At 43.2% G+C, this 26,271-nt stretch overlaps 1 protein-coding gene across 1 annotated transcript; it reads left to right on the top strand.

Annotated features, from left to right (window-relative positions):
• The first annotated feature begins 21 nt into the window (after positions 1 to 21).
• On the top strand, positions 22 to 26,101 carry LOC109873366 (leucine--tRNA ligase, cytoplasmic). The gene is given in 37 exon segments (XM_074933797.1): positions 22 to 30; positions 1,495 to 1,525; positions 1,528 to 1,615; positions 1,712 to 1,786; positions 1,851 to 1,857; positions 1,900 to 1,969; positions 2,013 to 2,070; positions 2,072 to 2,144; positions 2,261 to 2,426; positions 2,747 to 2,855; positions 2,937 to 2,967; positions 2,969 to 3,001; positions 3,835 to 3,873; positions 4,096 to 4,340; positions 4,475 to 4,505; positions 4,507 to 4,564; positions 5,040 to 5,075; positions 5,078 to 5,115; positions 5,253 to 5,307; positions 5,393 to 5,442; positions 5,444 to 5,524; positions 5,607 to 5,633; positions 5,635 to 5,688; positions 6,858 to 7,035; positions 8,310 to 8,399; positions 8,402 to 8,447; positions 10,398 to 10,598; positions 11,086 to 11,168; positions 11,386 to 11,436; positions 13,082 to 13,250; positions 14,929 to 14,944; positions 20,822 to 20,937; positions 23,347 to 23,383; positions 24,821 to 24,852; positions 24,854 to 24,938; positions 25,316 to 25,450; positions 25,855 to 26,101. Coding segments are annotated over 37 exon segments (2,931 nt in total). The 3' UTR covers positions 26,083 to 26,101.
• Positions 26,102 to 26,271: the final 170 nt, after the last annotated feature.

Below are 26,271 nucleotides of genomic sequence, written 5' to 3'. Positions count from 1 at the left end.
CAATTGAAGTTTATATTTAAAATGGTTAAGGTACTTTTTATTTTTATATATTTTTAAACCTTTATTTAACTGGGCAAGGTTAATGTTAGGGTTTAGGGTAGGGACGTCCCAAGGAATCCCGATAGCACTGACCCTAAGTAACCAGTAACCAATCACCCTGAAACTGAATCCTGAGACTCTGGTTTTGCAGCTCTACTTAACATTTTAATTAATGTCGAAGTTTCAATATTCTTTGAACAAACTTCAGGCAAGGGTTGACTCTTAACTAAAATCTTATATCAAATCTTTTTTTTTCACTCCTTTAAAAAATCGAAACAATGTCAATTATAATCTATAAATATATATTTCCAATGATAGGTATATGAAGTATATTTCACTGGTCATCTCCAAAGCCAACACTCCCTTTGGCCACCTTTACTTCCAGTTCTCTGCTGCCAATGATTGGAACGAATTGCAAAAATCACTGAAGTAGGAGACTTACTTAGGGAGACCTCACTAACTTTAAGCGTCACCTGTCAGGGCAGTTTACCGATCTCTGCAGCTGTATACAGCCCATCTGTAAATAGCCCATCCATCCATCCATCCAACCAACTACCTATCTCATCCCCATATTTGTTTTTCTGCTCTTTTGCACACCAGTATTTCTACTTGCACATCCTCATCTGCACATATAACAAATTACTTTGCCACTATTGGCCTATTTATTGGCTTACCTCCTTACTTCATTTGCACACACTGTATACAGCTTTTTTTATTGTGTTATTGACTGTACGTTTGTTTATCCCATGTGTAACTCTGTGTTGTTGTTTTCTCAACTGGCCTACCTGGTTAAATAAAGGTTAAATAAAAAAATAAAAAATATTGGTGTGGAATATTCTGATTGTGTTTTCGTACTCCAGAGAAAGTACAGTAGGCTGCTTTCTTCTGCTGCGAAAGAGGTTCATGGCCAGAAGAAATCCAGTTTTTGACAAATTCATGTCAGATTGGACTTTTCGTAGCAGGTTAGGAGAAATTACGCAGCAGGTTAGGGTAATTAACGTAGCAGGTCAGGAGAATGAAGTTAAAATGAGCTAAATGCAAAAAAAATGTTTACGTTCATTTGACAAAAGCTGATCCCTTCTAGCCCTGACTGTGAAAGAGCCCCTCACTTATACTACATTTCCCAGAAGTCTACGCTGTGTGAATGAGCTGTAGATGTCAACAGCTAAGTGCTGAAGGTTCGTTTTACTCCAATGTTTATAAACAAAGTAAATCTAAACATATACTATATAGCTTCAAAACATGGTTAAAACTATAATTTAGATGGTCAGCCCTTGCATCCATAGGCCTGTCTATGAATATGAGAGCGGCTACATTTCTCCAGCCCCATCCCTTACCTTTTTTTACCTGGGAATTATCGTTGTTATTGTTTAAACTGCTGATTGCAGCAATAATGATGAGGAACGAGGATGTTGTTGTTCTTCAATCTAAATGAATTATACATATTAATTTTAGGAGCGAAACGGAACAGCAAAGTTGGACTTTCTCAAAAGATAGAGGGGGGAATCCAACAGAAATGGGAGAAGGAAAGAAGGCTTGATTGTGACTCACCCACCACTATTTGTGAAAGCACATTGTAAGTCTACTTGGACCGTTAATATGATTATCCATGCCCTACTTTAGTTTTCACGGCCACTTTTCCCAACCTAATGTACCACCCTTTCATTCACAGCAAAAACAAGTACTTTGTCACCCACCCCTACTTGAATGGAAGGCTGCATCTCAGTCATACTTTCTGCCTTTCGAAGTAAGATATATAGAGATATGACTTGTAGATGTACTAAGTAAGTGTAGGTCTTATTACGTTCAAGATTCTCTGTGAAAAATGTATTTTACACATTGCTCTTTATTTCGTTGTAGTTTGCTGTTGGTTTCCATTGCTTGAAAGGGAAGCAATGCCTATTTCCATTTGGGTTGCATTGTACAGGAAGCTTGCTGTGCACATCATACATGATCAGCTGTTATTTAAGTAGGTTACATTCTTCTTAATTCACAGGCCTGTGCAAGCAAGCTGAAGTGAGAGATGGAGGTTCCCTGATGAGGAGGAAGAGAACCCCAAGTTTGCAGATGAGTTCATCTTTAAAGACAAATCTAAGGGCATAGAGGTGAACATTTTATGCAAATATCAATTGATCCCCTGCACTACTTGTAAGCTTGGGGAAAATTGTTTCCTTTAATGCACAATTCAAAATGTAACTTCTCTCTTGTGTGTGATCTTCAGAGCAAAGCAGTGGCAAAGGCTGTAGAGTCCAAGTTCCAATGGGACATTATGTGGTCTCTGGGGTAGAGTGACAAGGAGATGGTGTCGTTTGCCAACATGGAACACTGCCTGGAGAACTTCTCACCCCAGGCCGTGAAAGACCAAAAGAGGATGGGTGTATAGGTGACTGATTATGACAAGAAACCATCAAACTGAGCTTGTTTCTTAATTTTATTTTATTCCGTACCAGGAAGCCTGATGTTAACCAATAGACATACATTTGTTTCATGAGATCTGATTCCTAACTCGAGATTTGTGCTAATAACTTACATTTTCTTGCAAATCTCGCATTTACATCAATGTATAATTCTAAGTTAAGTGTGTGGATCTCAAGTTAAGATTCAGACCTGAATGTGCAGAGCAACAACCATGCTTTAGTTCACTTTCAAAAAAGAATTTCAGGTGCTGACAATGTTTTTAAAAAAAGGTGATTATATCACAGGTGGTACTGGCGACGCGCCTTCATCACAACCGTTGTGAAGCCTTTCTACAACTCCTTTGTGAGGTGGCAGTTTATCGCCCTAAATGAGAGGAATAAATTAAAGTTTGGTAAAAGGTAAGCTGTTGGAAATGGTTATAAATATCCCTGCATTTTCCATGTAGCATTATTACATTGTCATGCCATTACGTTTTGCAGGTCTTTCATCTAATCACCGAAAGATGGAAAGCTTGTGTATGGACCACGACAGGCAGACTGGAGAGGTAAAATGTTTTTACCACTACATAATCTCAATGAGTTGTGTGACTACAGCTCTGCAGCTTTTGTCATCAAAGCCCCATATACTACCCACCACGGCTACCTGTATGCTCTCGTTTGCTGGTCCTCACTACATATTCGTTGCCAAACCCACTGGCTCCAGGTCATCTATAAGTATTTTCTAGGTAAACCTCCGCCTTAGCTCACTGGTCACCATAGCAACACCCACCCGTAGCACACGCTCCAGCAGGTATATTTCACTGGTCAGCCCAAAGCCAACTCCCTCTTTAGCTGCCTTTCCTTCCAGTTCTCTGCTGCCAATGACTGGAACGAATTGCAAAAATCACTGAAGTTGGAGACTTGTATCTCCCTCACTAACTATAAGCGTCAGCTGTCAGAGCAACTTACCGATCGCTTCAGCTGTAAACAGCCCATCTGTAAATAGCCCATCCAACCAACTACCTACCTCATCCCCATATTTGTTTTTGTTTTTCTGTGCTTTTGCACACCAGTATTTCTACTTGCACATCCTCATCTGCACATATATCACTCCAGTGTAAATTGCTAAATTGTAATTACTTAGCCACTATTGGACTATTTATTGCCTAACCTCATTACTTAATTTGCACATGCTGTATACAGATTTTTCTATTGTGTTATTGACTGTACGATTGTTTATTCCATGTGTAACTCTGTGTTGTTTTTGTCACTCTGCTTTGCTTTATCTTGTCCAGGTCGCAGTTGTAAATGAGAACTTGTTCTCAACTGGCCTACCTGGTTAAATACAGGTGAAGTAAAAAAAAAAATCATCATGTTTTTACATTCTAGGGATCCACAGGGTTACACCCTCATTAAGATGAAGGTTGCCGAGCCCTACCGTGCAAACTAAGTTACTACTCTATGTGAACCCGACACACTGTATTTTATTTAGTAGCATGAGACTCGGAACAACTTTTTCATTGATGTAACCAATCAATTTTGTGTTGTTAATTGTGACATAAGGTGCAAGTTGGTTGTCCTAATAGCTGATTATTGCAGGGTGCTGCTTGAGAATACAATAATTGTTTTGCACTCGTCTGAACACTTATTTTCCTGGTAACCCTAACCCTGGAGTGGCCTTAAAAATCTGAGCATATTCTTGGTGGTAGCTACTCTCAGACCAGAGAGCATGTTTGGCTAGACTAACTGCTGGGTCCATCCTGACATCAAGTACCTAGCCTTCGAGACGGCCAGTGGAGACGTGTTCATCAACACACGGAGGTCTACTAGGAACATGTTTTACCAGGGCTTCACGAAGAAGAACGGCAAGGTCACAGGGATCATGGATGTTCTGGGTGAAGAGATGTACATTTAAATGCCATCCTTATGTTTAAGTATTTGCACATACACTTACACACTGCAACTTATGTGAGCCTGACACATACACACACACTACATCTCATGTGACCACACACACTCACGTTTAACTCTCTCCGTAGGATATTCTTGGGATGTGCTCTTAGTCCCCCTGCTGCCATCTTACCAGACCATCTATGCTCTGCCTATGCTCACCATCAAGCAGGACAATGGTATTGGAATAGTCAAGAATGCTCCAAATACCACTTAATTGCTTCCATGATGTCTCTGCTCCAGCACGTCAAGATCGGGCTTGAGGCCTTCCTCCTTTTGAAGAGCTAAAGTGAGGGAGGCATAAGTCATTGTAGAGCAAGTAAAACGATGATGGTTACTGATTTAGGACCTGAGGGGATGCTACACACAACTCCCACAGCATTGCCTCTTTTGCTATGAGTCATTACAGTGAATTACTTTGGTCTGTTTTGCTCCAGGGGTTTACATCTGCATTGAAATGGTCTGACTAAATTGAAACGTCAGAATGCAGATGTCTATGGCTTTGTTCTCTCGCTGATGCACAATGTCCTGTGTTTGGTAGAGAAGGCAATGAGGGAAAATATTCTCAGCGGACACCGCAGGGGAATTTTTGTGCCTCTGGGTGTTGGTTGTGTTTCTCATGTGACTTTGGTCTACTTGCTTTGTGACACCCAGGCACTGGAATTGTCACCAGCGTTCCGTCCGATGCACCAATGACATCGCTGCCCTCAGGGATATAAAAAAGAAACAGGTGATGCTTTAACTGTACTACTTAATGATTTACTTTGTGCTTGTTTGTGGCTTCTGGTCTATATTAGCTAACCTATGCATCGCAAAATAGGTTTTGGTCAATGAAGTCATTGGAGATAACTTGGATTCCTCTTATAGGTCCTGAGAGAAAAACATGGAATCAAATACAAGATGGTCTTACCTTTTGAGCTGGTAAGCTGCCTCTCGCAACCTTTATTTGGTTATAAATGACCAGACAGTGTACTGTGTGCCTTGTACTCACGCTGCTCTACTCCATCTGCCCATCATTGAGATCCCTGGCTATGGGAACCTGTCGGCTCCTCCAGTTCTGTGACCAGTTGACGATCCCGAGCCAGAATGACCTTGAGAAGCTGGCAGAGGCCACGTAGGACAGCTATGGCTACAGAGGTGCAGCAGACCCATACAACAACCTAGAATAATATTTAAAAAAGTCAACAACATAGTTTGTAATGAACTGTCTTATTTTCTCAGATCATGCAGGTTGAAGGCTAGAAGGGCTGAAAAATTGCAGGACGTCAATAAACCCATCCAGAAGACAATGATGGAGGAGAAGGTACCCTGGTTGAAATCCATTATTTGATACTGTCGGGAAGAGTGGGGTGTGCCCGACTACACAAGTGGAAAAGGAGTAAACACAACAACAGAGTTCAAGGTTCATAAGCTTTTACTCTAGCTTTCAGTGTCTCTGGAGTTCTTGTCCACAAGCCGTTCAGGCAAAGAGGGTGGTTAAATATGGCGGCCACCTGTAGCCTCTTGCAGCGATATGGCCTCACTGGCAGAGTCTGTGGCAGGAGAGCGAAAACACAGTGTGAGTAGGCTGGCTGTCTTCCTAACTGCTCCAGCTGAGTGAGGTCCAGCCTGCGCTCTTGTGCCAGTCAGTTGATTAAGGAATGCCTTGCAGGTGTGCTGATTAGTAATCTTGTACCATGTGTGTTGGGTGAGAGGAGTTGTGGAGCTGTCTTCGGCTGGCCTGGTTTTGAACGTAGTGCAGTCTTCCGCAGTGCTGAACTGAGTGCTGCTGTCCATGGTGCTGTACTGGGACTCCTTCACCTATGCCCATGCTTCTCACGCTGCCACAGATACGACACCAATCTATATTTATTGTGTTCATGTTTATGCTTCTTAACTATATTGTTTGTTTACACTGTGGGCTGTTCGCTATGGTTGTTGACGTGGGCTCTTTGCTACGGTTGTTGACGTGGGCTGTTTGCTACGGTTGTTGACGTGGGCTGTTTGCTACGGTTGTTGGCGTGGGCTGTTTGCTACGGTTGTTGACGTGGGCTTTTTGCTACGGTTGTTTACGTGGGCTGTTTGCTACTGTTGTTGACGTGGGCTGTTTGCTACTGTTGTTGACGTGGGCTTTTTGCTACGGTTGTTGGCGTGGGCTGTTTGCTACGGTTGTTGACGTGGGCTTTTTGCTACGGTTGTTTACGTGGGCTGTTTGCTACTGTTGTTGACGTGGGCTGTTTGCTACTGTTGTTGACGTGGGCTTTTTGCTACGGTTGTTGACGTGGGCTTTTTGCTACGGTTGTTGACGTGGGCTGTTTGCTACTGTTGTTGACGTGGGCTGTTTGCTACTGTTGTTGACGTGGGCTGTTTGCTACTGTTGTTGACGTGGGCTGTTTGCTACTGTTGTTGACGTGGGCTCTTCACTGATGTGTTTGATACGTTTCTTTGTTGTGCATTAGTGTGTTCTAACCTGGACCTCTACTAATGTTCCAGGGCCAAGCTTTGATCTCTATGGAGCCAGAGAAGCAGGTGATGGTGAGCTCTGCAGATGAGTGTGTGGTGGCACTCTGTGACCACACACTCTTTAGGTTCTGTGATGAGACCAGGAAGAGCTTTGAGGCCACTCTGAACTGGCTCCAGGAGCAAGCATGCTCTCGTACCTATGCCCTGGGTAAGGAGGGGGACAGGCACATGGGGCAGGATCAGTGGAGTTAGTTTGGAGATTGGACATGATTAGTGGAGTTACCTTGGACAGGGGACAGGATCAGTGGATTTAGTTTGGTCATGGGGCAGGATCAGTGGAGTTAGTTTGGACAGGGGACATGGGGCAGGATCAGTGGATTTAGTTTGGTCATGGGGCAGGATCAGTGGAGTTAGTTTGGACAGGGGACATGGGACAGGATCAGTGGAGTTAGTTTGGACAGGGGACATGGGACAGGATCAGTGGAGTTAGTTTGGACAGGGGACATGGGACAGAATCAGTGGAGTTAGTTTGGACAGGGGACATGGGACAGAATTAGTGGAGATGGTTTGGACAGGGGACATGGGACAGAATTAGTGGAGATGGTTTGGACAGGGGACATGGGACAGAATCAGTGGAGTTAGTTTGGTGTCACAGCAAAGCATATCCTGTGCAGGGCCAGGATTTTTACTGACCATGTGACCTGACAACTATTGGCATAGTTCTACCAGTAACATACAGTCTGACTAAACTCTGGGCCTAGTTCTACCTATAACATACAGTCTGACTAAACTCTGGGCCCAGTTCTACCTATAACATACAGTCTGACCAAACTCTGGGCCTAGTTCTACCTATAACATACAGTCTGACTAAACTCTGGGCCTAGTTCTACCAGTAACATACAGTCTGACTAAACTCTGGGCCCAGTTCTACCTATAACACACAGTCTGACCAAACTCTGGGCCTAGTTCTACCAGTAACATACAGCCTGACTAAACTCTGGGCCCGAAACGTAACTTCGTCAGGTCAAACACACTGAGTGTTCACATCCCAAAATATATACATTTCACCTCACATAACCATTACGGACATGACACATGGTGGGTGCAAAAACATGTGTATATCTCTAATAATTAGATGACAATGAGATGGGGGCTTGTAATGGTTCCAGAACATAACCTCTCACGTCCGGGAACACATCTTTTGAGACCAGAGGCATTGGGGAATTTTGGGATGGTGTAAAATTTGCTTGGAGGCAAAATACCCAAAATAAGGAAGCATGTTTTAGTAGATAATGTGCCAAACTACAGGAAGGAAACATGTTTCACATGCTTAATGATCAGTTTTCCATTTCAATGGAGGACCCAGCGTGTAAAACCACAGTAATTATATGATAAGCATATCCCTTACCGTTCACACTAGAAGGTGGTTGATTGTTTTTCTTTCTTGGTCTTTTTTTTTGTCCGGTGTGCTTGTTGCTATAGGAACAAGGTTGCCATGGGACCAGCAGTGGCTAATCGAGTCCCTGTCTGACTCAATCATTTACATGGCCTACGACACCATGGCTCACTTCCTCCAGGGGGAGTGCTCAACGGACAGGGACCGTCGCCTCAAGGGATCAAGTATGCACCACTCTCTACTCTCACATGGTCATTTCATTTATTGGGAATAGGCTTCTGTAGATGCAGACTGAGGGCTTTATAACTCCTTAATATGACCTTTTCAACACATTATTGCAATAGAGAAAGTTTGTAATGTAATGGTTGGAGATATGATTATAATGTACTATTTTGCCCATGCATACACAGTTGAAGTGGGAAGTTTACATACACCTTAGCCAAATAGATTTAAATTAAGTTTTTCACAATTCCTGATATTTAATCCTAGTAGAGATTCCCTGTCTTAGGTCAGTTAGGATCATCACTTCATTTTAAGAATGTGAAATGTCAGAATAATAGAATAATGATTTATTTCAGCTTTTATTTCTTTCATTACATTCCCAGTGGGTCAGAGGTTTACATACACTCAATTAGTATTTGGTAGTATTGCCTTTAAATTGATTAACGTTGGTAAAACATTTTGGGTAGCCTTCCACAAGCTTCCCACAATAAGTTGGGTGAATTTTGGCCAATTCCTCCTGACAGAGCTGGTGTAACTGAGTCAGGTGTGTAGGCCTACTTGCTCGCACACGCTTTTTCAGTTCTGCCCACACATTTTCTATAGGATTGAGGTCAGGGCCTTGTGATGGCTACTCCAATACGTTGACTTTGTTGTCCTTAATCCATTTTGCCACTTTGGAAGTATTCTTGGGGTCATTGTCCATCTGGAAGAGCCATTTGCGACCAAGCTTTAACTTCCTGACTGATGTATCGAGATGTTGCTTCAATATATCCACATAATTTTCCTACCTCATGATGCCATCTATTTTGTGAAGTGCACCAGTCCCTCCTGCAGCAAAGCACCCCCATAACATGATGCTGCCACCCACGAACTTCACAGTTGGGATGATGTTCTTCGGCTTGGAAGCCTTCCCCTTTTTCCTCCAAACATAACAATGGTCATTATGGCCAAACAATTCTATTTTTGTTTCATCAGCTCAGAGGACGTTTCTCCAAAAAGTACAGTCTTTGTCCCCATGTGCAGTTGCAAACCGTAGTCTGCTTTTTTACGGCAGTTTTGGAGCAGTGGCTTCTTCCTTGCTGAGCGGCCTTTCAGGTTATGTTGATATAGGACTTGTTTTACTGTGGATATAGATACTTTTGTACCTGTTTCCTCCAGCATCTTCACAAGGTCCTTTGCTGTTATTCTGGGATTGATATGCACTTTCCCCCCCGAAGTATGTTCATCTCTAGGAGACAGAACGCATCTCCTTCCTGAACATATGACGGCTGCGTGGTCCCATGGTGTTTATACTTGCGTACTATTGTTTGTGCAGATGAACGTGGTACCTTCAGGTGTTTGGAAGATGCTCCCAAGAATGAACCAGACTTGTGGAGGTCTACAATTATTTTTCTGAGGTCTTGGCTGATTTCTTTTGATTTTCCCATGATGTCAAGCAAAGAGGCATTGAGTTTGAAGGTAGGCCTTGAAATATATCCATAGGTACGCATCCAATTGACTGAAATTATGTAAATTAGCCTATCAGAAGCTTCTAAAGCCATGACATCATTTTCTGGAATTTTCCAAGCTGTTTAAAGGCACAGTCAACTTAGTGTATGTAAACTTCTGACCCACTGGAATTGTGATACAGTGAATTATAAGTGAAATAATCTGTCTGTAAACAATTGTTGAAAAAATTACTTGTGTCATGCACAAAGTAGATGTCCTAACCGACTTGCCAAAACTATAGTTCGTTAACAAGAAATTTGTGGAGTGGTTGATAAATGAGTTTTAATGACTCCAACCTAAGTGTATGTAAACTTCCGACTTCAACCTTATTTTGTGGAAGAGAAAGAAAGCAGTGTGCCAGAGCTTTTTAAATCCCAATAGTTGGTTATGGATATATATAGTGGAGCCACTTTACAATCTGAGTCTCTGTGTTGGTGCTCTCCCTGTCTCTCTCTGTCTGTCAGGCCAGAACAGATGAGCAGGGAGGTGTGGGACTTCATCTTCTTTAAGAGCTCTCTCTTCCCCGAGATGGATATCCCCAAAGAAAACCTGCAGAGGCTGAGGAGGGGGTTTGAGTACTTGTACCCCATGGATGCCCGTGTGTCTGGGAATGACCTGGTGCCCAACCACCTGTACAACCACGTGGCCGTGTGGCCCAATGCCAGGTGAGATGAACCCCCAGCCTGGCCACCTGCCTGTCTGCCGGGCCTACCTCTCTACGGGGCTGCTACAGGGATACAAGCTATTTGGGCTTTATGGGAATGTTGTTTTGCTATATTGAATGCTGGAATGCTGTATTGATTGAGGTATTTGAGCCTTCATTTTATGATGAAATGGGTGTGAGTGCTGTATATTAAAGATATCTGGAAGTGGTTTGTTTGTCTTTTCTGATTTATGCAGTTTTGGGTGAACTTGTACGTCCTATTCTTGTCATACTATAAGACTAATGTCCACATACATTAGATATGTAGAATAGTGTAGAATAATTATGCAGTTCCATACCTCTATTATTTGAAAGGATTGTCAGGATAAGCCTAATTACTGCAGGGTGTAACCAGCTATGGGATATGGCACTGTGCAGATGGTACGGATGGGAAGACAACCCCTCTGGAGATTCCCATGTTTTGAAGGAGATTATCTTTGTGTACACAGCAGAAAATGGCTGCAGGCAGTCCGGGTGAATGGTCACCTGTTACTCAACTCTGAAAAGGCATGTTTTCCCTTCTCTGAAAGAGGTTTTGTTAACTACAAACAAGTCACCGATGCACTGAAATTCCTCTGTCGCCTGCTCTGGCATCATGGGACCTTTGTGTTTGATATGGTCTGAAGACGCCAAGTGTCATGCACAAATACTGTGTGTGTGTGTGTGTGTGTGTGTGTGTGTGTGTGTGTGTGTGTGTGTGTGTGTGTTTGTGTGCGATCCTGCTGACAGTCTTTGTTCATATTCATCAGATGGCAACATCTTCATTCTGAATATCGCCATCTCCAAGTTCTCTGCTAACGGTAAGTAGGGCCCTATAAGCCTTCCAGTCTCTTAACTCAACATCTCCTAATTACTAGGAAGCTTTATGAGAGGAACAGTCATTATTTTACAGGCCTTTGCTCCAGAAGTTATTAGCATAATCAATTAGTCATTCTTTACTTCTTGATGGCTAAAAGTTTCCTGCTATTTCTCCTCTGATGGAAGGGTGGGTTTGCTTTATTTGGGAAACAGAAATAGAATTGGAAGGGGTAGCAGAGCATTGAGATAGCGTTTCCTGCATTCCTTCTGACCACCTCTTCCTACTTGGAGAGTAGAAATAAACACCATGGTCTGGCCCAGAGTGGTGGTAGTAAATTAGTCATGCTGATTTGATGCCATTCCTCTGGCTGATTGCTTCCTTCTGGTTATTTATGAAGAAGTGGGACTGCCTAAATGCACTGTTCTCTTCACGTACTTTTGTAGAAGACAGGGGTGGGGATGGATGAGGGATTATGTAAGGCTGTCATTATGCATCATTATACTAATTGCAAAAATTATGCTTTTAGTGTCAAAATGCTTTGTTTCTACCAGTGCCACTGTAATATGGTGTGTGCGTGTGTGTGTCCTGAGTGTTAAACACAGCCTTACCATGTCGTGTGTCCTGAGTATTAAACACAGCCTTACCATGTTGAGTGTCCTGAGTGTTAAACACAGCCTTACCATGTTGAGTGTCCTGAGTGTTAAACACAGCCTTACCATGTCGTGTGTCCTGAGTATTAAACACAGCCTTACCATGTTGAGTGTCCTGAGTGTTAAACAGAGCCTTACCATGTTGAGTGTCCTGAGTGTTAAACACAGCCTTACCATGTTGAGTGTCCTGAGTGTTAAACACAGCCTTACCATGTTGAGTGTCCTGAGTGTTAAACAGAGCCTTACCATGTTGAGTGTCCTGAGTGTTAAACACAGCCTTACCATGTTGAGTGTCCTGAGTGTTAAACACAGCCTTACCATGTTGAGTGTCCTGAGTGTTAAACACAGCCTTACCATGTTGAGTGTCCTGAGTGTTAAACACAGCCTTACCATGTTGAGTGTCCTGAGTGTTAAACAGAGCCTTACCATGTTGAGTGTCCTGAGTGTAAAACACAGCCTTACCATGTTGAGTGTCCTGAGTGTTAAACAGAGCCTTACCATGTTGAGTGTCCTGAGTGTTAAACACAGCCTTACCATGTTGAGTGTCCTGAGTATTAAACACAGCCTTACCATGTTGTGTGTCCTGAGTGTTAAACAGAGCCTTACCATGTTGAGTGTCCTGAGTGTAAAACACAGCCTTACCATGTTGAGTGTCCTGAGTGTTAAACACAGCCTTACCATGTTGAGTGTCCTGAGTGTAAAACACAGCCTTACCATGTTGAGTGTCCTGAGTGTTAAGCACAGCCTTACCATGTTGTGTGTCCTGAGTGTTAAACAGAGCCTTACCATGTTGAGTGTCCTGAGTGTAAAACACAGCCTTACCATGTTGAGTGTCCTGAGTGTTAAACACAGCCTTACCATGTTGAGTGTCCTGAGTGTAAAACACAGCCTTACCATGTTGAGTGTCCTGAGTGTTAAGCACAGCCTTACCATGTTGTGTGTCCTGAGTGTTAAACAGAGCCTTACCATGTTGAGTGTCCTGAGTGTAAAACACAGCCTTGTCATGTTGTCTGTGTCCTTGCCCATGGATGTCCAGAGGACACAAAGGACACTTTGTGGAGGCCATGGCCGATGCTGGCGTCCTGCACCTCTACACCTGGGTGGAGTGTTTCAAGGAGATGATAGCCAATCAGAACAACCTGAGGAAAGGGCCAGCTTTCGCCAGGTAGTTTGCAATATCCAATGAGATAATTGAATCTAACAGAGTGTGGAATCATCATCCAAGCGAAATGCTTGTGCTTCAAGTTCCGACAATGCAGTAATAACCAACGAGTAATCTAACCTACCAATTTCACAACAACTACCTTATACACACAAGTGTAAAGGGATGAAGAATATGTACATAAAAATATATGAATGAGTGATGGTATAGGCAAGATCCAGTAGATGGTATTGAGTACAGTATATACATATGAGATGAGTAATGTAGGGTATGTAACATATAAAAGTGGCATAGTTTAAAGTGGCTAGTGATACATGTATTACATAAATCAAATCAAATCAAATCAAATGTATTTATATAGCCCTTCGTACATCAGCTGATATCTCAAAGTGCTGTACAGAAACCCAGCCTAAAACCCCAAACAGCAAGCAATGCAGGTGTAGAAGCACGGTGGCTAGGAAAAACTCCCTAGAAAGGCCAAAACCTGTGAAGAAACCTAGAGAGGAACCAGGCTATGTGGGGTGGCCAGTCCTCTTCTGGCTGTGCCGGGTGGAGATTATAACAGAACATGGCCAAGATGTTCAAATGTTCATAAATGACCAGCATGGTCGTATAATAATAAGGCAGAACAGTTGAAACTGGAGCAGCAGCACGGTCAGATGGACTGGGGACAGCAAGGAGTCATCATGTCAGGTAGTCCTGGGGCATGGTCCTAGGGCTCAGGTCCTCCGAGAGAGAGAAAAAAAAGAGAGAATTAGAGAGAGCATATGTGGGGTGGCCAGTCCTCTTCTGGCTGTGCCGGGTGGAGATTATAACAGAACATGGCCAAGATGTTCAAATGTTCATAAATTACCAGCATGTTCGAATAATAAGAAGGCAGAACAGTTGAAACTGGAGCAGCAGCACGGCCAGGTGGAATGGGGACAGCAAGGAGTCATCATGTCAGGTAATCCTGGGGCATGGTCCTAGGGCTCAGGTCCTCCGAGAGAGAGAAAGAAAGAGAGAATCAGAGAATTAGAGAACGCACACTTAGATTCACACAGGACACCGAATAGGACAGGAGAAGTACTCCAGATATAACAAACTGACCCTAGCCCCCCGACACATAAACTACTGCAGCATAAATACTGGAGGCTGAGACAGGAGGGGTCAGGAGACACTGTGGACCCATCCGAGGACACCCCCGGACAGGGCCAAACAGGAAGGATATAACCCCACCCACTTTGCCAAAGCACAGCCCCCACACCACTAGAGGGATATCTTCAACCACCAACTTACCATCCTGAGACATGGCCGAGTATAGCCCACAAAGATCTCCGCCATGGCACAACCCAAGGGGGTTGATGGCAAGATGCAGTAGATGGTATAGCGTACAGTATATACATATGAGATGAGTAATGTAGGTTTAAAGTGGCTAGTGATACATTTTTTACATACATTTTTCCATTATTAAAGTGGCTGGAGTTGAGTCAGTATGTTGGCAGCAGCCACTCAATGTTAGTGGTGGCTGTTTAACAGTCTGATGGCCTTGAGATAGAAGCTGTTTTTCAGTCTCTCAGGCCCTGCTTTGATGCACCTGTACTGACCTCGCCTTCTGGATGATAGCGGGGTGAACAGGCTGTGGCTCGGGTGGTTATCTTTGATGATCTTTATGGCCTACCTGTGACATCGGGTGGTGTAGGTGTCTTGGGGGGCAGGTAATTTGTCGTCTGCAAACTTGATGATTGGATGATTGGAGTTGGAGGCATGCATGGCCACGCAGTCATGGGTGAACAGGGAGTACAGGAGAGGGCTCAGAACGCACCCTTGTGGGGCCCCAGTCTTGAGGATCAGCGGGGTAGAGATGATGTTACCTACCCTCACCACCTGGGGGCGGCCCGTCAGGAAGTCCAGTACCCAGTTGTACTGGACTTCCTGACGGGCCGCCCCCCAGGTGGTGAGGGTAGGTAACAACATCTCACACTCATAAGAATGAGTGTGAGTTTTTGTCACAACCTTACTCGTGGGAAGTGACAAAGAGCTCTTATAGGACCAGGGCATAAATAATAATATAAAAATAATCAATAATTTTCCTCTTTATTTAACCGTCTTACATATAAAACTTTATTTGTTCATCGATTGTGAATTGTGAATAACTCACCACAGGTTAATGAGAAGGGTGTGCTTGAAAGGATGCACATACAGTAACTCTGCAATGTTGGGTTGTATTGGAGAGAGTCTCAGTCTTAAATCATTTTCCACACAAAGTTTGTGCCTGTATTTAGTTTTCATGCTAGTGAGGGCCGAGAATCCACTCTCACATTAGTACGTGGTTGCAGAAGGCATCCGTGTCTTAACAGCGTGATTTGCCAAGGCAGGATACTCTGAGCGCAGCCCAATTCAGAAATCTGGCAGTGACTTCTGATTAGATTCAGTTTTCACATAACCGCTTGTTGCAATTTCGATGAGGCTCTTTTGTTCAGATATCGTTATGTGGACTGGAGGCAGGGCATGAAAGGGATAATGAATCTAGTTGTTTGTGTCATCCATTTCGGGAAAGTACCTGTGTAATTGCACTCCCAACTTACTCAGGTCCTTCGCTATATCACATTTAACATTGTACGTAATCATTTGCACACAAACAAATCATACAATGATGGAAAGACCTGTGTGTTGTCCTTGCAACTTCTTAATCCTAGCCTTAATTTTGAACCTCACATTGAATATAGTTGCGGAGAGTCCCTGTAATCCTAGATTCAGATCATTCAGGCAAGAAAAAACATCACCCAGAAAGGCCAGTCGTGTAAGAAACTCGTCATCATGCAAGCAGTCAGGCAAGTGAAAATTGTGGTCAGTAAAGAAAAGTTTAAGCTCGTCTCTCAATTTAAAAAACTTGATAACCAGCGCACTTCTGTATGTTGTAAAAGCATTACATGGTCACTGTCCATATCATTGCATAGTGCAGAAAATACACGAGAGTTCAGGGGCCTTGCTTCAATTAACAAAGTTAACCATTTTCATTGTAGTGTCCAAAACGTCTTTCAATCTGTCAGGCATTCTCTTGGCAGCAAGAGCCTCTAGGTGGATGCTGCAGTGTACCCAAATGGTGTCGGGAGCAACTGCTTGCACGCATATTACCACTCCACTATGTCATCCCTGTCATGGCTTTTGCGCCATCAGTACAGATACCAACACATCTTGACTACCAAAGTCCAGTACTTTAAACATATCCTCTCCTGATGTCCTGGTTTCCAGTGGTTTGCAGAAGAGGATGTCTTCCTTAATTGAACCCCCGTAAACGTAACGGAGGTATACCAGGGCTGTGCCAGTTCTGCCATGTCTGTTGACTCATCCAGCTGTAATGCATAGAATTCATTGGCTCAAAATAGAAGCTTATACAGTTGAAGCCAGAAGTTTACATACACTTAGGTTGGAGTCATTAAAAAGGCATACCCGCTAGCGGGACAACTTCTGGTGAAGCTGGAGGGCGCGCAATTCAAATAAATAATCATAATAATTGTGGATATTAAACATTTAGGTAAATACAAGTGTCTTATATCGGTTGAAAGCTTAAATTCTTGTTAATCTAACAGCACTGTGCGATTTACAGTAGGCTTTACAGCGAAAGCTGAAAATATTTTGTCCACCAGCAAAGGTTTAATAAATTCACAAATAGAGATTAAATATTCACTTACTTTTTGAAAATCTTCCTTTGATTTGTCATCCAAGGGTCCCAGCTATAACATATAGTGTCGTTTTGTTAGATAAAATCCTTCTTTATATCCCAAAAAGTCTGTTTATTTTGCGCCATCGATTTCAGGGATCCACTCATTCAACATGACAAGATAGGAGTCCGAAAATCTACCACTAAACTTTGTTTCAACAAGTCAAAATATGTTTCTAATTAATCCTCAAATACCCTAAAATGTAATCAAACTATAATTTTTCATATGGAAATAAGTATGTCAATAGGAAAGCGATATTAGCAGGTGCGCGTTGTCTTCATGGTGCGTGGTCACACGAATTTCCAAGCAGATGTCGTTGTACTAAAACTCATTATTCTTACTTGTCTTACTCCATTGTAATGGGCTCTCTCTCAAAATAAATTCTGGCAGATTTTTCTTTGGATTTTCTCCTACCATATCTATCGTGTTATAGTCTCCTACATTATTTTAACATTTCCGCAACTTCAGAGTGTGAAGGTTTTCTTTCCAATGGTACCACTTATATGCATATCCCAGCTTCAGGGCCTGAGCAACTGTTACTTAGAATTAACTGTATCACAATTCCAGTGGGTCAGAAATGTACATACACTAAGTTGACTGTGCCTTTAAACAGCTTGGAAAATTCCATAACATTATGTAATGTCTTTAGAAGCTTCTGATAGACGAATTGACATCATTTGAGTCCATTGGGGGTGTACCTGTGGATGTATTTCAAGGCCTTCCTTCAATCTCAGTGCCTTTTTGCTTGACATCATGGGAAAATCTAAATATATCAGCCAAGACCTCAGAAAATAAATTGTAGACCTCCACAAGTCTAAATTGTAGACCTCCACATGGGACCACGCAGCCGTCATACCGCTCAGGAAGGAGACGCGTTTTGTCTCCTAGAGATTAACATACTTTGGTGCAAAAAGTGCAAATCAGAATAACAGCAAAGGACCTTGTGAAGTTGCTGAAAGAAACAGGGTACAAAAGTTTCTATATCCACAGTTAAACGAGTCCTATATCGACATAACCTGAAAGGCCGCTCAGCAAGGAAGAAGCCACTGCTCCAAAACCGCCATTAAAAAGCCAGACTACAGTTTGCAACTGGACATTGGGACAAAGATCGTACTTTTTGTCCTCTGTGCTGATGAAACAAAAATAGAATTGTTTGGCCATAATGACCATTGTTATGTTTGGAGGAGAAAGGGGGAGGCTTGCAAGCCGAAGAACACCATCCCAACCGTTAAGCATGGGAGTGGCAGCATCATGTTGTGGGGGTGCTTTGCTGCAGGTGGGACTGGTGCACTTCACAAAATAGATGGCACCATGAGGAGGGAAAATTATGTGGATATATTGAAGCAAAATCTCAAGACATAAGTCAGGAAGTTAAAGCTTGGTCTCAAATGGGTCTTCCAAATGGACATTGACCCCAAGCATACTTCCAAAGTTGTAGCAAAATGGCTTAAGGACAACAATGCCAAGGTATTGGAGTGGCCATCACAAAGCCCTGACCTCAATCCTATTGAACATTTGTGGGCAGATCTGAAAAAGCATGTACGAGCAAGGATGCCTACAAACCTGACTCAGTTACACCTGCTCTGTCAGGAGAAATGGGCCAAAATTCACCTAACTTCTTTTGGGAAGCTTGTGAAAGGCTACTCGAAACATTTGACCCAAGTTAAACAATTTAAAAGCAATGCTACCAAATACTAATTGAGTGTATGTAAACTTCTGACCCACTGGGAATGTGATGAAGGAAATTAAAGCTGAAATAAATAATTCTCTCTATTATTAATCTGACATTTCACATTCTTAAAATAAAGTGGTGATCCTAACTGACCTAAGACAGGGAATGTTTACTTGGATTAAATGTCAGGAATTGTGAAAAACTGAATTTAAATGTATTTGGGTTAGGTGTGTAAACTTCCGACTTCAACTGCAGTTGAAGACTCTTCTTTGAGTCATAAAAGTGCATTGAAATTACTTAGGAGCTCTGCACACTTTGGAGATGTGTGTGGCCACTTGGAGACACCAGTAGTCCTCTCACTCAAACCCTTGTCATTTTTTTGTCTTATGTTGCACCTAAACCACATTTTCCAGGATTATTTTTATTTATTTAGCCCCCTTTTTTCTTCCCAATTTCATGGTATCCAATTGGTTAGTTATAGTCTTGTCTCATCGCTGCGACTCCCGTACGGACTCGGAAGAGGCGAAGGTCGAGATCCATGCGTCCTCCGAAACACAACCCAACCAAGCCACACTGCTTCTTGACACAATGCACATCCAATCCGGAAGCCAACCGCATCAATGTGTCAGAGGAAACACTGTACACCTGGCAACCTGGTCAGCGTGCACTGCTCCCGGCCCGACACAGGAGTCACTAGTGCGCGATCAGACTAGGATATTCCTGCCGGACAAACCCTGCCTAACCATGGGCCTCCCGGTCACGGCCGGCTGAGGCAGAGCCTGGGCCCGAACCCTGAATCAGCCCACTGCGCCACCCGGGAGGCTTCCAGGAATATTCTTATCAGGTTACTGAATGTATCCAGAGTATTTTCTGATTTCGTTATCAACAAATGCTGGCGAAAAGTACAATCACTTTAAAATGCACACCAAATCAACAGTGTCTTGTTTGGATTCAGTCTTCTGTCAGGTGAACTTCTGTGTCCTAAACTTTGGTCTAATAATTTCATCATAATCTCCAAACTGTTCCCTTTCAATTGCTACCATAGTTATGCAAATGCTTTTCATATTTCTTCTGTAAGAAACATTTCAAATTAGCTCTCTCTATGTAGGCCAATTCCCCACGAGTATAAAGGGTTAATGGAGCTGAACTAAGTTTGAAATGTACCTTTGTGGTCAATGTTGATGAATTTAATTGTTAGATGGGACATAATGGTCCTGCGGAATCCTCTCCCTTTCACACAGCACAGTGAGCCAGAAAACAAGTCTCTTCATTAAACCCTGAAAATACCAAGCAGCTTTGCATAGAGACGTATGTCACTAAGTTGTACAGGAATTACCCAATGGTGACATTTAGGTCTCATTGTATTCTAATGTTATCACAGAGACCAATGAGTTCTCAGTCAAGTGGCTGGGGTCCTAGATAGAAGTTAAAATACTACTCTGATCTTGTAGCCTATCTTGTGTACATCTCCATAGATGGTTCCACATGTAATTCTAAGGCGAGGAGTGTATTGACAACGTGAGGCTGTATTCTGCCAGCTTCGACAGATGGCTCTTCAGTCACTGTCTATATTTTTGGGTGCATGTAGTAAAGAGAAATTATTTTGTTCCATAGAAAACATAGACACGGCTATAACACATCCCCTATGAGTAGGATAGTTGGTAACAGTCAGTGAAAACAGCTCTTCTTCAAAGAGACCTATTTACAGACCATTAGCCTAGCTGTAGCTTTCTGCCATAGGGACTAGACAGCATCTTTAATGTATGGCTCACACACCCTCCACTACTCTGAGAAGAGAGAAAAATGAACGTGGCGGCAGTGTCCCGTGTGGTAACTGGAAGAGAGTCGACAGCTGTCATGTTAAATGAGTTCACGGATGCCCGGCTCCACTTGGCACTGAGACTAGTTCACACAGTAGCTCTTAGAGGGGGGACAATGAATACTCATCCTCCAGATAGGTTTAGGATCTTATATAACACAGTAGACTTGGCAGCATTAACTAGAGAGTGACATTTCTCAGTCATGTCATGTTAGCCCAGGTGCTAATGGACGTCTGGCTGGGTCAGGACTTCCTCCTCTGATGAGCATCACAGCCAGGCTAACACTACTGCTGTGCTAGCAGGCTGCAGACTGACTGATCTCTCTATTGTCTGTCTGTTTCTCTGTCTATTACTCCGTCTCCCTCCCTCCCTTTACAGAAGAGTGACGTGAAACCCCCGGCCAAGCCCTTCTACTGCACCATCTACGTGGTGCAGAAGAAGACGTACCCCTCCTGGCAGCACAATGCCTTCTCTCTGCTGGGAAAACACTACAAGTACTAACCTCCAGGAATCTGCTTGTTTGGGAATCAGACCGGGAAGACCGAGTGAGCCTATGAACTTGACTCTATGTCCCAAATAGCACTATATAGGGAATAGTGTGCTATAGGGCTCTGGTCAAACGTAGTGCACAATGGCTGAATTTATTGCTGTGCTTATTTTGCCCAATTATTGACTGAAGAGCTGATCTGATTGGTCAATAAATGCAGCTTGGGAATAGAGTGCAATTTGAGACACAGAAATAGATGGTTCTGAAACGTATCTGTATTTCAGCTTGTCCCTCCTGTTGTTTTGGGGAGGAGTGGCTACAGAATATAGAGACCCTACTGTGAGCTGTGATCCGCCCACAGGCAGAGAAAGTCGCTATGCTGCTGACGGCCTGGAATCCCCCTGATGATAGACTGACACTCCCACGTGTAGTGTGTGTGTATGTGTGTGTGTGTGTGGGGGGGGGTGTTGTTCTTCCCTGGATGTGTGTTCTCAGAGCAACAAGGGCACTCTGCCTGATACCAAGGTCATTGCCATGGAGCTGGGTGCCCTGCCAGAGCTCTAGAAACAGATGGAGAGAGGTATACTGTTCCTTGCTGTGATCAAGGTGAGGCTGAGGACAGGAGAGTTGGCCCCTCTCCACCCCCCAGGGCCCTGGTCTGTCTCTGTGGTGGGGGCCAGGGCCTCACTATAACACGACCCTTGGCTGACCTCTGCTAGGCTCTCTGCATTCTTTTTAAAAACATATATGGCTCTGTACAGCTGGTAAGCACATTGAGGACATATTCACTACCGGGCCAGCACGACCCATATTCACTACCGGCCCAGCACAACCCATATTCACAACCGGGCCATCAAGACCCATATTCACTACCGGGCCAGCACGACCCATATTCACTACCGGCCCAGCACAACCCATATTCACAACCGGGCCATCAAGACCCATATTCACTACCGGGCCAGCACGACCCATATTCACTACCGGCCCAGCACAACCCATATTCACAACCGGGCCATCACAACCCATATTCACTACCTGGCCATCGCGACCCATATTCACTACCGCGCCAGCACCACAGTGATCAATATTGGATAGCCTTTCTCAGTGGTTCAGAGCTTAGCATGGGTATTGCTAGAGGTATGACTGCATCAAAGTGATCAAATATCCAACAAACAATATATTCCAAGCCAGATGATTGCCTGTGTTGGGACTGTAAAACCCTACTGTATATGTCCAATCTAAATAGCTGTGAACATCAAGGCTCTTAGGCCACTCTTATGCCCTCACCCGTCTGAGTGGTCGGCTGTGAATGCCCTCCCCCACTATATAGTTAATGGTTTGGTTTAGCCCACTATGGTGCTGAAAGTCACTACCACACACACAGACACAGCTGTTTCCATTTGAAGATGTTTGTATGATTTTGGTAATCTTATTGTTGTGGTTCTATAAGGAAAATATATGCACACATTTAAACAGCAAGGGTTATCAATATGAAATATACATATATGTACATGAATAAATGACAAATGGCATTACAATTACAACAAGTCTATAAAGGGCTATAAACACAGCATCAATATAAAGATATACTTAAACATTCACCTCTTGGAGAGAGAGATAAACAAATTACTTGGATTGACAAAGTGTCAATATTTATGACACCCTCTCTCTGCCAGGCTGAGCTCTTATCAGAAATGTCTTGGCACCACAGGGTCGTATGAGCAAGCTCCAAGAACCCTCTGGTATGACTCTAGAAGCTCGCACATGGCAGCCCAATAAAACGCCTTAATAAAAGCCACTATGGAAAACACTGTGGTAGCGTGTGCATGCAAAATACTATGTTTACCAATACAACAATTCATTTTTTACATTTTATTTCACCTTTATTTAACCTGGTAGGCCAGTTGAGAGCAAATTCTCATTTACAACTGTGACCTGGCCAAGATAAAGCAAAGCACTGTGTCAAAAACAACAACTCAGTTTCCACATGGGGTAAACAAACATACAGCCAATAACACAATAGAAAAATCTATGTTGTAAGATTAGGGAGGTAAGGCAATACATAGGCCATAGAGGCAAAATAATTACAATTTAGCATTAACACTGGAGTGATATATGTGCAGATGATGTACAAGAGATACTTCTGTGCAAAAGAGAGAAAAGAAATGACCTAATTGTGCAACTAATGGAATAATAACGCTTATGGCAGTATGGAATAATACTACATAGATAAACAACAAGCAGAGCAGTATTGGCAAATCTAACATGAATGAGAATAGCAACAGCCATACAGCCATACAGCCCCCCGCACAACATTCAGACATTGGTGTTAATGTCGACAATAAAAAGTCCTGAGAAATGCACGTCTTCTTCCTACGGACGATGAGAACACTCTGACCTGAATGGCCGGGTGCAGTGCTCCTGGAGAACATAGTTTGACAAACTCTCTGGAGGTAGCTACACCAAACACTCTTCCCTCACTTTCTCCCAGCTATGCATGTTTCTGTCATGTCTTGTCATATTATGTCTTGTTCCTGTTCTTTCTCTTCACTCTGTCTCCCTCTGCTGGTCGTATTAGGCTACCTTCTCTTTCTCTCCTCCTCCAGCTGTTCCTCATCTCCTCTAACTACCTCGTTCACCCTTTTCCCACCTGTTCCCTTTTTCCCTCTGATTAGGTCTCTATTTATCTCTCTGTTCCTGCTTCTTTCTTTGTCAGATTCTCGTTTGAGTTTCTCATGCCAGAACCAAACTATCGTCTTGTTTGCTTCACCCTTGTCCCATCCTGTCGGAATCTGCCTGTTCTTCTGATGCTACGTGTGATCAGGTACCTCTGTCCGCTACGACCCGCGCCTACCCAGAGAGACCAGCAGTCTGTCGCCGCAACCCAGCTATTCTCCTCTGCTGCTAAGAAGGGGACTCTTTTGTAAATATCAGAAGGACTTTCTGTTTCATTTGTCGCCCTCTCTGAGGGTTGTCTATTTTGCCATTTTCTACATCTGAAGAGGATCTATGTCTTCCCTGTGTTTTTACATTAAAGGACTCTGTTTTTGTTAAATCGCTTTTGGGTCCTCACTCAAGGGCACAACAGTTTCATGGAATGAGTTGTGAAGGATAGGCTCTACAACCTGCCATTCATTCTCTTAACTCCGCCCCCTGGTAATCTCTGAAACATCTATCAAGCGTTTCTTTTTTTTCTTTTTCTTCTCCCAATTGACTGTTTTCAGTTTGACTTTCAGTTTGTCCTCCACCTCCAGAGTTGAATACAGCTATTTTCTATCTGTTTTAAGAGCACTATTGTCCATCTATACAGCCCAATGTGTTTTATTCATCTCACCTATGTTATTAGTTCTGTGATATTATACCATGGCTCTATGCTTTCTCTGGAAAATAATGCAACTCCATGGAAGGTTGGCGGCACTCTGCTAAAACATCTTGGAACACCCTTTCCACGTCATTCATTATTTACCATAGAACGCATAGCCCCTTGTTGATTATCCCTTACATAACTCCCATAGCGACCATAGTGATTCAGCCAGCCTGTGATGTTTATTTGGGGCATTTGCTGGCACACCAGGCCTGTCTAACTAACTGTATCTAGTTTCTAATACCCTCTCTAACCCTCTAGTCTTAATTATACTGAAACAACAACAGTTGCCTTGAATGTGTAATGTGGGTAGCTTTTCAGCAGCACCAATCGCATGAGGATTTCAGGCTAATGCCAACCATCTCCCCTGTTCCCCACAGTATGAATTCACAACGCTCCAAACACTCTGCATGTCACACTGACCCTATCAAATATTAAACTACTGTGTTAATGGTTTCTCCCTCAATCTTTCTCCCTATCTCTCTCTCCACCCTGTCCTACATCTCCTTTTTCTTTTTCTCCCCAGCTTGATCAGATAGATGCTGTGTTCACATCAGAGAGATGACACAATAAAGGAGGACTGTTGCCTTGGGAAACCGTTCAGTGTCTTCAGATCTGAGGAAGATGGACAGACACATCCTCTTGTTTGAGCTGCCATTCTGCCACAAAGACGCTCCTGTCGGTTGTTTCACTAGTTTGTATTTCTGCTTGATCAGCCCCCCACACAGAAACAGACAGGACATTTTAGATGCTATTAGAATAATTATAGTAACATCAACATAGTTTCCAGAGAGACCTCTTTATTATTAATTATTTTATCTTGAAAACACTACCACTAAACGTGTTCAATCAGTCCATGTTAAATGTTTACTTAAACATTTTTAAAGCGCTGATAAATAATAACTTGACACTTGACACAACATATTATTTATGACAACATGTATGTCTGTCTGTAAAATGATTTGAACACTTTATGAATTATGAGAATAGTTCAGACCAGTGAGCTGTGTGTGTCTCCTAGCTTGGTGTGGCAGTGTTCCTCGTCAACCCCCATCCATCCAACAGTCTATTTACCATCACCATCAACATCTGACAGGGCGACAGCAGAGACGACATCATCTGCAGACTATCCAAAGCCATCAGGCTAATTAAAGGTATATTTCTAATCCCCTAAAGACCTTGCGACTTCAATGCTTTCCTATTGATAGCGTATAATTTAACCATATTTGATCATGTTTTTTGAATTGCCTGCCTTGGCTTATTGCCATTCCCTTAGTTAAATGTAAAAGTTAGTTTTACTGAGGGTTGTATTTAAGATGTACAAATAGTTTGTGTCTAGTAGTCATTTAGACGAGTACTCTGCTCTTAGTTTTCACACAGTAACTTTTGATCATACAATCAGCAGAATGAGGTTGCTTTAGGCTGCAGTTCAACACACGTCCCCTGTTATGTCCTGCAGACCTGACTGAAGTGAGGCATCGACAAGGTTATTGTTGTTTAACCCTGCAATGTAACCATGGTGCCTGACCTCCTACATGTCACCTCGGTCCCCATGCCGACCTGTCCAAAGTGGAGCTGATGTGCTTTGAGGAACCTGTCCTGGGGCCTCGCCAGGTGCCCAACCTGGGGAGGGAGGAGCAGGGTAAGCTGCCCATCTCTGACAAGTCTTCCTTCAGCATCAGCCTGGCCAACAGGAAGGTCCTCATGACAGACAATGTTACAATAGCACAGGTCTGGGGCCTGCAGGGAGGAGGTGAGGGCCCTCGGAGTGTGGTGTCAGGAAAATAACCTCACACTCAACGTCAACAAAACTAAGGAGATGATTGTGGACTTCAGGAAACAGCAGAGGGAACACCCCCCCCATCCACATCGATGGAACAGTAGTGGAGAGGGTAGCAAGTTTTAAGTTCCTCGGCATACACATCACAGACAAACTGAATTGGTCCACTCACACAGACAGCATCGTGAGGAAGGCGC

This window comes from Oncorhynchus kisutch, linkage group LG28, assembly GCF_002021735.2.
Source record: "Oncorhynchus kisutch isolate 150728-3 linkage group LG28, Okis_V2, whole genome shotgun sequence".
NCBI lineage: Eukaryota > Metazoa > Chordata > Actinopteri > Salmoniformes > Salmonidae > Oncorhynchus > Oncorhynchus kisutch.
This window is presented reverse-complemented; position numbering and strand designations above follow the sequence as displayed.